General features: G+C 48.7%; 1 protein-coding gene across 2 annotated transcripts in view; it reads right to left on the minus strand.

Annotated features, from left to right (window-relative positions):
- LOC106576559 (protein piccolo) overlaps positions 1–13,142 on the minus strand; it is an 83,815-nt gene that overhangs the window by 19,914 nt on the left and 50,759 nt on the right. For both annotated transcript variants that reach the window (XM_082964034.1, XM_082964033.1), the window contains exons 3-5: positions 10,575–10,829; positions 3,294–7,473; positions 1,316–2,880 (exon numbers count right to left, since the gene is read on the minus strand). In XM_082964034.1, coding sequence (XP_082820160.1) covers positions 1,316–2,880; positions 3,294–7,473; positions 10,575–10,829 — 6,000 coding nt within the window. The remainder of the gene's footprint in view (positions 1–1,315; positions 2,881–3,293; positions 7,474–10,574; positions 10,830–13,142) is intronic.

The raw sequence follows: 13,142 nt of genomic DNA on the forward strand, positions 1-13,142 counted from the left end.
AAGAATGGGAGAAACTACCCAAATACAGGTGTGCCAAGCTTGTAGCGTCATACCCAAGAGGACTTGAGGCTGTAATCGCTGCCAAAGGTGCTTCAACAAAGTACTGAGTAAAGGGTCTGAATACTTATGTAAATGTAATATTTCCATTTTTTATTGTAATACATTTTTATTATTAAAAAAACATTTTTTGCTTTGTCGTTATGGGGTATTGTGTGTAGATTGATGAGGGATATATTTTTTTTAATCCATTTTAGAATAAGGCTGTTACGTAACAAAATTTGTAAAAAGTCAAGGGGTCTGAATACATTCCAAAGGCACTGTCTCTGGATACTGCCCAACTCTAGTATTTATAACCTACTGTAAGTATATATCTTAACTTAATCATCTTTCATTACATTTTGACTATGTCTGAAACCGGTCCCATGGAAACAAGTTGAATGAAAAAAAAATGATATGAACACACTTCTATACCTGTGGTGTTTATGAAATTCAAATGTTATGTTTTAATACAACTAGTAGATACTAAACGAATAGCTGTAACCTTTGGACTAAGTCATTTGCAATACCTCAAATATATCCTGATCTAGTTAGTCTGGTTGGAAAGAAAGAATGTGGAAGGATGCTACCAGTCCAAAATCACATTGAAGAGGCACTGTGCAGTGACTCAATGTATGAAAAATTGAAACTCTTCTAGAAAATTGCCTCCAGTCTTACGGGCTTTGCCTTCAAACTAAAATGCCAATATAAATATATCAGCTTTAGTGCAGCAATGCCTTTGAAAGGGCATTCTATGAGAGACTCATATGAATTTAGACAGCAAACTTGCCAAATGAATAGCAAGCTGGGGGCTACATTAGATGTGTATGAGAGAAACGGAACTGCAATAAGACATCATTTTCAGGGAAATAATGGAGTAGTGTTATGACAAGAAGTGCAACCTGGAAATACATCCAAATCTGGTTTCAAAACAGAACAGAAATGCATCCAAATCTGGTTTCAAAACAGAACAGAAATACATCCAAATCTGGTTTCAAAACAGAACAATATCCTGGATTATGCTCTACTTTGTTTGTCCAATGTCACAGTATATCATACTTCCAAAAACTCTAACTCTAGTTGCCTTAATATAAAATGACAAAATAAACCCAATTATCTATAAAAAATAATATGCAAGTGTTAGCGCCCTTTTGTACCATTTCTCCTTGGGGTGAGAAAACTGACCATTATATAAAGCCTGCGTGCCTAAGGGAGAAACTCTATGCCCATTTGAACAGAACACATCACAACTGCAAACAATGATTAAACCAGAACTCACGGAGTAACCGTCGCCATACTGGAAACTGGATGATGCCCTCTCCTCTCCAGTGGGACTCATGGGCTTGGGGTCGGACATGGATCGCTGCATGGCCTTAGGTCCCTTGGGGCTGCCAGTTGGAGAGACTTTGGTCGGATCAGTACACCCTCTTATCCTCTGTGGGCTTGTATCACCCAGTGATTTCTCATAGGACACAAACTCAAGGGATTTGCTCGGGGATATGCAGGGGGATATGGGGGAGTAGAGAACATTGGGGGATTTGGGCGGGGCCTGAAGTGAGGAGGGGTCAGCTCTGAGGTGACTAGACTGTTCTATCTCCAAGGGCGTGGGCCGTCTCTTGTCTTCCCAATGTGGACTTTCCGAGTCAGAGAACTCCATCCTGGCGTCCATTCTTACATTCCCTGCAGAGTCCGTCTGTATGGAGATCTCAGAGCGAGCCTGAATGGACATATCGGAAGTCTGTCCGCCTCTGTCCCCCCTTGACGTGCGGGGCCTGCTACGTCTGGCCCGAGCAGGCTCCCACTCCTCCTGGTCCTCATCGTCCGTCTGCACGCAGCTGTCTACGCTCTTCTTGGCCGTGCTTCTCTTCTTCCTCCCCGCCGTGTAGGCTTTATCGACAACACTGTCCTCGTCGTCCGTCTGACACCCACTATCCATGATTTTCCGGGCCAGCTCGGTGCCGTCCGGCCCCAGAACGACTGCCTCCTGCTGGCCCTGCCCCAGCAACACCTCCCCCGGGTACATCTTCCGGAACTTCTGCTCCTCCAGTTGTGCTCGGAGCTGCTCCTGGAGCCTCTGGATCTGCTCTAGCTGCTGCTGCTGCTGGGCATAGGTTTCCTTTTGCATCATGAGGTGGGCCTGGCGCTCATCCTCCTGCTGGCACAGGATGGCCTGCTTCATGGACTGCAGCTCTTCCAGCTCCTTCTGCACCAGCATCTGTTCCTGCTCGCGGAAGCGCTGGATCTCCTGACGCTCCCACTCCAGTTCTTCAGCCAACCGCTGCTGTTTGAACTTCTCCATCTCCAGAATCTCACGCTGCATCTGGTATTGGCCCTCCCCTGGCACACAGGGCGAGGACAGGGCCTCCAGCGAGGCGGCGATAGCCTCCAGGGACGCGTCCGTGTACGAGTCCAGCCTTTCCAGGGCCAGGGTGACCGTTTTGGTGGTGAGGGCCGCGGAGGTGGATATGCCATCTTTAGAAAGCTCCAGGTTGAGGGGGACGTCCCCTTGATCGTCTGCAGAGGTGGTGGAGATGAAGCTGTGTGACCGAGTCATGGGCTGGTTCTGGAGAGTGGACAGGGATGGCATGGTGTCGCTGGTGTGCATGCCCGCCGACAGGGAGTTGTAAGTGTTGCTGAATATGGACCCAGGTTGTGTGGTTATGGCGTAGGTGGATGGGATTGGTACTGAGACTGAAGAGTACACCACCCCATTGGAGGATCTCAGGACACTGCTCATGCCAAAGTGTGTCCCAACAGCTCCTTTGACTCTGGCTTGGGAATATGGAGGGATTATCATTCCTGAATATAACCCTGAGCCTTTGGTGGAGAAGTCCAAAGCTACGCCTGTTGGGGAAAATAAATATATTGAGTCCACAAAAACAGGTAGCCTTAGTGGTGAAGCATCAGACAGAAAGCCATGCTCCATCGAAAGCAATGCTCCATCGAAAGCCATGCTCCATTAAAATAAATAAAAAAGCAACAACAAAAATGGAAAAACCTCCAGTCTTGTCAGATCATGGATGATGTAAAGTCAAAGCAAACAGCATGCAAGCACATGCATCGGTGTACCAAAAAAATGATCATAGAGGTAGAACGAAAAAATAAGGTAATATGTCCATGCAAACAACTCATGAAAAAACAAAAAGAAGTGAACGAAACAACAAAATACACTAAAATGCCACAGGATCAGCCATGAATAAGCAAAGGCATCTCAAAGTGACATTTCAGCGAGAGGTCGGCGATGTCACTGCACAAACCTGCATCAGATGTCTTGGAGGATGTCAGGTCTACTGCACCCTCTGTGGTGCCATGGAAATTGTAACTGTTCTTGCTCTTATAGAGGAAAAGCCCGGCCTCAGCCAGATTGGTGTCAGACATGGAGGGTTTGATGCCACCGAAGCCCCTCATGTTGTAGGGTGAGCGGTCATATTGGTAGTGGTCGTCTCGGTAGCCAAAGCGGTCTTCGGGCAATGGAGTAGTGGGCTGCTGGGTGGTGCAGCTACCTGTAAATGGCAGCTTGTAGACAACATCACAGCAGACGGCTCTTCTCGCAGCCGTCAGGTCCACGGGTTTCCCATCCTCCTCTGTGATCACAGCCATGACCACTTCCGCGGAGGAAGCGTCGACCGAAACCACGGTGTTGAAGGGTTTGGCTGTGCTAAGGTCCACCGCACCTGCTACTGTCGGCATCCCGCTGCTCAGACCATTAGCCACACACCCTGGGGCAGGGGTAGGGGCGATAGTAACAGGTGTCTGGAATGTCCCTAAGCCTGTGCCAGGTCCTACAGAAAGGTTAATCGGGATCTCAGCATTGTTGCTGGTTGTGGGCTGTGCATCTATGGGCCGATAGATGATCTGACAAACAGGCTCGAAGGCTTTGTTTGTGGTTGTAAGCTGAAGGGGCAGAGAAGGGACTTGGGATATGTTGGTATTTTCGTAACTTTGTATGGTGGCAGCACATGTAACTATGGTGATGCTGTCAGTCACTATGGAAACACTGGTCGACTCAATGCTTAGATTGACCACTGGGGACTGCACTGCACTTGTCTGACGACCGTTGATATCTGTGGCCAAGGACTGGCGTCTAACATCTGACGAAGACAGATCCACCACTTTCATGGCCGATTCTGAATTCACCTTCATGGTACGAAGGTCTACTACTTCCCCTGGCTGGTAGCCCTGTGGACTCTGTGTCTGTTGTGGTTTAGGTTTCTCCAGTGAGATTGGAACACCGTTCGCTCTTGGGGCTGGAGGTGGGGGCGGCGACCTTTCGTGTCGGACAGACACCATGGTTCTTTGAACTTCTGTCGTCACAAACTGAGTGACCTGCCCTAACCTGACCTCTGGGGGTGGAGCGGATGCTGAAATAGCCTCAATGACATGACAGGAGCTTGATACAACTTTCTCTGGCCCACATATCTCTTGACTTTCCATGGACTCAGTGATGCGAGTGAATGCCAGGGGCACTCTATTTGTGTGTGGTGGAGGTGGCTGTGGTTGTTTCTGGGGTTGAGGTTGTGGTTGATACTGTGTTTGAGGTTGAGGTGGAAGTTGGGCATGTCTTGAAGGAGATGCTGGACCTGGACTGGATGGGGCCTGGGTGGTGATCCCTTCCACTGGAGAGCTGGGCTGGGATGGCAGAGTTATAACCACATAAGTTTCGTGTCGATTGCCGTATCGCGGAGAAGTGGGGGATGGGTGACCCGAGGAGTGACCCGAGGAATGACCTGAGAAGTGACCTGGCCTGCTTTCAGCTGAGGGGCTCAGATTCAGGGCTATATCAGCATGGCCTGTGTGGAGGGCAGTGGGTCTTGGATATTGGATGTGGGCAGGAGAGCCAGGCTGAGAGACAGGTTTTGGAGCAAGGGGTGGTTTGACGTTTTCCCCTGGCCTGTGGCTGTACCCCATTCCAGCAGGGATGGCTGGCTTTGGAGGAACTGGTGGGGGGACATGAGGCTGTCTTACCGGTGACACTTGGGCTGTTGTCATGGCAACATGTTCTGACCTGATTATAGCCTGAGATGGAAGCGGAACAGGGGGTTTCCTGGGGTAAACCGATGGCTTTGGCATGGTGGGAGGGGGCAGTGGAGGGGGTTCAGGAATGTCTGCTTTTTCCTGAGACAGGGCCCTGTGCAGGATGGCTGGTTTGGGGGGCACTGGTGGGGTGGTTGACACTACACTGGGGACAGTGGAGGTGTACTGAGGGAGGGTGGGTAAGGGCGATACACTGGCAACAGCAGGGGCTGAGGACTTCATACTAGACAAGTCTATGACATCCTGTTGGCTTATGTCCAGAGGCTGGTCAGCCTGGGAAGTTTCAATGTGGGTCTGTGGTTGGTCTGAAGTTGTTGATGGGGGGACCTTGCAAGCAACTGATTTGGACTCTGTTTCTGCAGCAGCTGTTAAGGGTGCCTGATCAGCTTTAGGAATGTCTGATGAAGTCTTTGGCTTATCTTGACTTTTGGCCTCAGTGGCCTCTTCATCAGCGTCCTCCTCCCCTGAGGAGCACTGTGTAACCCTCAGGTCTGGTATGGGACGCAGAGCCCTTCTGGATTCAGTGCCTTCGAACTCACCACCAGGGGCCGCCCCAGATATATCAGGACCTTGCTGTGTCGGGCTAGTCCCAGGAGTCAGAACTTTCTTCATGAGTTCCTCATACGCAGCCTCAGCATCGAGCAGTGGTTTCCCATCCTTGCCTACAGTAACTATAACACTCGTGGAGCTGGTTGGCTCAGTGGGTTGCAATACAATCTCTGGTGTGGGTCTTTCTAACATGGACTGTGCTTTTTTCAGTTCCTGCTCCAGCTGCATGAATTCTTTCTTCTTCTCCATCATGTCTTCGTAAACCTCATCTGGAGATCTCAGTATTTTGGGCTGAGCTGGCACTGAGATTTTCTCAGGCTCCTGCTGCTGGACTTTCTTTCCATTTCCATCAACAAGGGACTCATAGGCATAATCTTCTATCAGCATCCCACCATAGAGGGACTCTTTCCCCGGAGGGATGTCTACCTTTTCCTTTGTGGGTGTTCTAGCCTTTAGCATGATCTCTTCGTAGGCTTCGTCTGCAGTTTTTAGGGCACGTTTTTCAGGGCTTTTATTAGCACCTTGATCAGCTGTTGGAGAGTAGAGAGAAACAGATGTAGGAAGTTGGTATACTTTCTGTACTGCTGCAATCTTTACAGCATTGATCTCAACTCCCTCTGGTTCTGACTCGATGCTGGGAGAGAAATCGGATAAGGATGATCGCCTGAACTCCTCCATCTCTGCCTCTTGCCTCAGCTCTTCTGTTGGGGAGGCATCTTCAATGGGAGAGAGGTTGCTGGGCGGCGTTTTGGGACGCTCCCGCCTCCTCTGAGCTCGGATCTCATCTTTGTCCTTCTTCGACTTCTTCCCAGAGCCTTTCTGCTTCTCCTGTTCTCTTAGCAGCTCCTCCTCCTCTCGTAACTCCTCTTCCTCAGAAGAGTCTTCGATGGTGGGTAGACCTTGGCCTTGTTGTCTATGCTTCGCTTTCCTGTGCTGTTTCCCCTCGCCACTGTGCATGCGGCTGGGACTACTGCTGTCACTGTCCTCATCCAAAGAGGAGAGGGATGTAGGCGATGTCCCAGGGGTGAAGCTGGATGCGTGCAGGCTGGAGGACCCATCGCCCCTGGAGCGATCATCAGGGGAGTTGGTGAGGCTTTCCATCTCAAGCTCTCCATCATCTGATGTACCCGGTATGCGCACAGGGGTGGTAGTCGTGTTGAGCTCGATGGTTCTGAGTTGGTGTACTGCCACGACTCTATCTGCCAAAGGCTGTTCCCCTTCCTGAGAGTCTGAGACTTTGGGTTCCGATCCCTCTTTCCATGCCTTGTCAGGTTTATCCAGTGAGAGTTTCTGCTCATCTTCGTCCTCAGGGCTGATGGTGTTCTTCTTGAGGAGCCGCCTGCCTTTTGCCATTGCACTTCTCTCCTTCCCCTCCCCTTTCTCCTGCTCCATTCGTTTCCTGTCATGATCTCGGATCTTTCGCCGAATGAGGTTTTCTTCGTCAGACGGCGAAGCATCCTCGTTCTCACTCATCTCCATGATCTGTTTACGAATGAAGTCTTCGTCATCCCCTGACACGGGACTATCTTTCCCTAAGCTCTCACTGCTGTCCTCCAACGAGTCACCCCTGATGTCTGTCGGCACCAGCAGATTTTTCTTTGCTGAGGCATCCTTCTTCTCTGAGAGTTCTGGGTCATCCTCTGTGCTGGGAGATTCAGGTGAGAGGGGTAGCACCTCAAGTTTGCGTCTGGTCTTGAGTGAGTCGGTCAGTTTGTCCGAATTGTCCTTTGGTTGTGTAGCCTGGGCCTCTAGTATGGGAAGGACAGTGCTCTCCAGCTTGGCAAGGTCTGAGGGGCTGGTGGGACTGCTATCCTTGGCGACTGTGTTTTTTTCTCCAGGGTCTTTCAGCGTTGCCTGTAAATTAAAATAATAAAACACAATTATTGTATAATAAATATGTAGATGATAATCATCCATAATTGATCATAAACATGACATTATTTGGAACAATTAAAATGGATATATGAAGATGTATAAAGAGAAGATAGATTATTATGATATATTTTTTTACAACTAATGTCTGTCGATTATTTTACATAACTAAAAGGTATGTAGAAACATTTGTGAAAAGAGCCCTTCTGACTTGAATCATCTAATTCTCAGCCACTACTGTTGCTACATACTACAGTCACCTCTCCAACTGCATCCACTTCAGACTCTATTATCCCTTGAATTTCAGGCATTGACTTTTCTTCATTCAGAGGTTTGTCTTCATCCTGTTCACCAACTACAGGGACTAGGGTGTCAGGTTCTACTACAGGGGCTGGGGCTATAGACACATTTTCAGATACAGTTTCAGATGTTTTAGTCTGCTCTGGTGTTGTTTTGTCTTCTACACTGCCCTCTCTGTCACTCACAGCTTTCACCTCTGATACTGAAATAGGTTCCTGCTTTTCACTAACTACAGGTGGTGACACAACCACTTTCTCTTTCTCTGGCTGAATGCTCTCAGACACAGAGTCTGTCTTTGGAGTTTGCTCGGATTCATTTTCTTTGGATAATTCTTTCTCTTGCACTGCTTTCTCATCACACACAGTAGGAGTTGGCTCCCTACTCTCAGCTATAGACACCTCTTGTTTATTTTCAGCTATGCTGCTAGCTTCTTTTCCTTCCTGTGTGGGTTTCTCCTCAGAAACGTTCTCAGGGGCTTGTGGCTCACTAGCAGCAGATGATAGTGACGCTGCCTCTATAGCTTGTTCTAAGTGCTCTGCTTTGACCTTTTCTTGCTCTTTAGCTTCAGAAGCTGGGGGAGTAGACTCATTCTGGGCCTTCTCAGCCTTATTATCGGCTGTTGGCTCTGGTTCAACCTTGGTATTCACAGATGTCAGATTTTCCTCTTTCTGACCTACACGTTCTGCTCCAGCCTCAGTTTCAGTTTCATCTGTGTTTTTTTCTACTACTGGTGCTGGAGCTTCTACAGCCTCCTGAGGTGGGATCTGATCAACTTTAGCTGATCGTGGTTCAGGTTCTGGGAGCTGTTCAGGGACATTTTTCTCAAAAGGGGATGGTGAAACTGACTCCTCGGCTTTGACTTCTGGGCTGGGTTCAACCACTGTTTCTGACTCTGTCCTTTCGGCATCTCTCTCAGGGCTAACGTTTTCTGGTTCAGCGGCAGGAGGTGCAGGAGAAGCCTCTGGTACTTTCTTTACTACTGCCTCACTTTCTACAGGCTTCTCCTCAACTTGGGCTGGCTGAATTGGCTCTGCCTCCTTCTCTACAGGCTTCTCCTCAACTCGGGCTGGCTGAATTGCCTCTGCTTCCTTCTCTACAGGCTTCTCCTCAACTCGGGCTTTCGGAATTGGCACTGCCTCCTTCTCTACCGGCTTCTCCTCAACTTGGGCTGGCGGAATTGCCTCTGCCTCCTTCTCTACCGGCTTCTCCTCAACTTGGGCTGGCTGAATTGCTTCTGCCTCCTTCTCTACAGGCTTCTCCTCAATTTGGGCTGGCAGAATTGGCTCTGCCTCCTTCTCTACAGGCTTCTCCTCAACTTGGGCTGGCTGAATTGGCTCTGCCTCCTTCTCTAAAGGCTTCTCCTCAACTTGGGCTGGCTGAATTGGCTCTGCCTCCTTCTCTACAGGTTTCTCCTCTACTTGGGCTGGCGGAATTGACTCTTCCTCCTTCTCTACAGGCTTCTCCTCAACTTTATCAGTAACTAGAGGAGGAGATGTGGCTACAGACTCAACTGCCTCAGTTTGTGGAAAGGTCCCTACCTCTTTAGGCTGTTCATTCTCAACAACTACAGGGGGAGTTTCTTCTACCGCAGGGGGCACATCCTCTTTTTGTGAAGGCACAGGCTCTAGCTCTGCTGGTTTGGGAGATGTACAATCCTCTACCGGCTCATTAGGGGCTTCGGGTGCTGAGGCCGAATTCTCTACAATCTTAACTGGTGGAGCAGGAGCCACTTTTGGCATCTTAGTCTCCACGGCCGTCTCCACAGCTGAACTCTCTGCTACTGGACCTGTATGTACTGAAGACACCTCAGTTGGAGGCTGTTCAACAGTAGTTGCTTGAGGCTCTGGCTCTTTACGTTTCTCCTCCTGCTCGGTGACTGCAGGAGGTGTTGGAGCTGTCTCCTCAGCTTTAGGTGGCTGGCTAGGTTCTTCCTCAATCACCACTGCTTTATCTTCCTCCTCAGTGACAACAGGAGCTGGCGGTACAGGCTCTGGTGATTGGTCAGGTTGGACAGTAATTTCCTGTGTGACCGTTTCAGGTGTTGGAATCACCTCTGGTTCTACCGACTTAGCTTCCTCTTCAAGAACCTTCTCTAGGATGGGCTCCTGTTTCTCACTACCTGCAGAGGGAGCCGGTGAGATCTGCTCTGCTGTAGACTCACTCTGCACTGTATCTGGGCTTGGAGTTGGCTCGGGTGCAGCCTCAACAGGCTTTTCTGACTCATTCTCTACAGGGGGGGCAATGACAGGCTCCTCTACAACTGCAGGCTGGAAATCTGATTCTGCCTGAGTAGTGTTGGGTGGTGACTGTTCTTCTGTAACTTTCTCTGGCATACTCTCTGGATGATCCACTGCCGGGGCCTCGACAGCACTCTCCGCTACACTCTCTGTCACAGGCTCATCCAGTATAGTCTCAGATATAGCTTCCATCGCTTCAGCCTGCTCTGGGTCTTTCTCCACTGCTGGGGCCGCGACAGCACTCTCCACTACACTCTCTGTCACAGGCTCATCCTTTATAGTCACAGATATAGCTTCCATCGCTTCAGCCTGCTCTGGGTCTTTCTCCACTGCTGAGGCTTCGACAGCACTCTCCACTACACTCTCTGTCACAGGCTCATCCAGTATAGTCACAGATATAGCTTCCATTGTTTCAGCCTGCTCTGGTTCTTTCTCCTCTGGGACACTATCAGAGGGAGGGGTGGCATGCTCAGGTGGGATGGGTGTGGTGTCTGTGTTTGCAGACGCAGAGTCTGGTGTTTGGGGCGGGGTGCGTTCTGTTACTACCTTGGACATGGGAAGCGGCTGGGTGTCTTCCTTTGCTGCTGCTGCTGCCTCTGCCTGAGTGACTGAGGGGCTTCTTGTTAATGGAGAGGCAGCAGCAGCAGCAGCTGGGGAGGCAGGGACTTTGGCAGGGGAGGCAGGAGGGGTAGGGGTAGCTGTGGGTAGTTGCTTCTTCACAGGAGATGGTGGAGGGGGTATATCGCCCAGCTGGCCAGAGAGAGCTCTTTGGGTCTGGCAGTTGAGACATAACCATTCTTTCTGTAAGACAGAAAAACAAAGAAAATGTTAGTTAGTGTTGACCTTGTAAAAAAGCTCACTCACTCTAATACATAGTTGTCGTAGTGGATGATTAAAATGTTGACTTTAAATAGTAATTATGTTTTATGATCATTATTAGAAAACTGGACACACGGTTTCGTAACACTTGGGCTATGCGTAGACACGGGGCCAGTGTAGCCTATTCTAGTTCAGGCAAGCTTTTTACATTTATGTAACTTAACAGATAGTCCTTTCATAATGCATGGTAATGGCACAGAGGTTTACCAATGCATGTCAGAATGACTCTGGCAGCGTGTGCAGACATTCCACAGCAGAGCCAGGGTGGAGTCTGTGTGTGTTTGTGTGTGTCTAGCTGACCCATCTACACAAAACGATTTTATACAGTGCATCCATCAGGATGAACACATATTAGGCCCTATGACTTAATGACACAAGACCATAACCCCAGACCACTGCGCCCCTTAGTCCCATGTCCTAAATTCAGCATGATGTACAGTATATTAGGGATGAGCAACTGTTGGCCCGCGGCCCCCCTTTTGAAGGCCCTCACATCAATTTTCACAAAAATATGAGTATTATTTTTACCTTTATTTAACTAGGCAAATCAGTTAAGAACAAATTCTTATTTACAATGACGGCCTACCAGGGAACAGTAGGTTTAACTGCCTTGTTCAGGGGAAGAACGACAGATTTTTACCTTGTCTGCTCAGGATTCGGTTACTTGCCCAACGCTTTAATCACTAGGCTACCTGTCGCCCCATAGTACAACAAACATTTGGAACTAATTTGGGGTCTCAACTTACTGTTGCAAGCTAGAATAGTAGAATACACAATATGCCGTTTGGAAATGTGGTTGTGCATCAGCAGTTTTTCTGTTGTTATGTCAGTCACTGATAGTCAATCAATTAGCCATGTAATCAAAACATTTTAAGATTGCTAAGTTAGTTTAGCGGCCAGCTATCTAAACTTGTTATTGTGGTCGAATGATGGGCTGACAAGGACCTTACAGTGGGATGAACTGAAACATCTTATGTCAGACCAATTCAATCTGTCAGTAAACCCAGCTCAAAGGCAGGCAATTAAAAGTGTGCATTCAGTAAACGGTTTATCCTGCGTAGTGCGATGACTTCGGCATTGTTTATTCTTCCCATCCCCCGCTTGGGACCGAACCGGCCCTCTATCTCTGAAAATAACCAGAGTGCATCAGCAAGAAAGACAACAAACCGCCACGAGTACAGCTGTTCAAATCCTTCGTCTCGGAGGGCCTCTAATTCTGTCCTGTCATGGTTATCTGACTCAAGTCGACAATCACAGCACTAAAGAAGAAGTCATTACAGAAGGGCTCCACTGAGAATTGTGGTTTAAGTGTTGTACCCGTTAAGACGGTTTAATATTCGATATCTCGACAAGAAAGGAGAGAAAGAAACGATGGTAAACGTTTGATTCCTAGGGACTCTGGGTCTTACACTGTAGCACACCAGAGCTAATGTAAGTAGGACTAACGATGGAGAGACGTTGTACTGTATGTGTAGTTGTACTGTAAGTGTATTGGTAAAATAACACATCCACGCACCATACATACATATTCTCTCTTTCTCTCTTGGGGTCTAGTCCAGCATGGGTCTAGCCACCCCTCCAGTCTCCGTTTCAAGTAAACACCCTATTTCCTGCATACCCGTTTTGTGTGCCTCCACAGGCCAGTAATGTGGGTGTGTGCCACGGTAAGATACCTTAATGGTTGCCTCATAACGTTCTCCATGTTAAATGGTTAGCATGAAGTTTAGAATGGCATTTTGTTATCATACGATCGAAATGGAGAGTGTGTGTAAAAAAGAGCAAGGGAGAAGAGGAGAGGGGAGGGATAGAAGAGGAGAGGGGAGAGAGAGAAGCGGAGAGGAGAGAAGAGGAGAGAAGAGGGGAGAGAGAGAGAGAGCGAGAGAGAGAGAGAGAGAGAGAGAGAGAGAGAGAGGAAATAAAGTGAGAGCAAGAGAGGAAAGAAACAGAGAGCCGCAGGATTTCACCTTTATTATATATGACTTCATTAATAATATCATAATGCAGCCCCATAGCCATTCCAACCCTATGTAGAGGTCCCTCTTTCTACAATACAGGATGCCGTGCCACCCCCACAGGGCATTGGCTTTCGCAGCTTGACTGCTCCATCCATTTACACCACAGAGAGCAGCTCGAGAGGCAGAGAGATGGTTCCAGATTGCCACTGATAGGGAATAATGAGAGCCCGGACAGAGCCAGCCAGCCACAAGATCTGTCGCTTCAGCTTCAAACCACTTT

This window comes from Salmo salar, chromosome 17 (genome assembly GCF_965601325.2).
Source record: "Salmo salar chromosome 17, fSalSal1, whole genome shotgun sequence".
Taxonomy (NCBI): domain Eukaryota; kingdom Metazoa; phylum Chordata; class Actinopteri; order Salmoniformes; family Salmonidae; genus Salmo; species Salmo salar.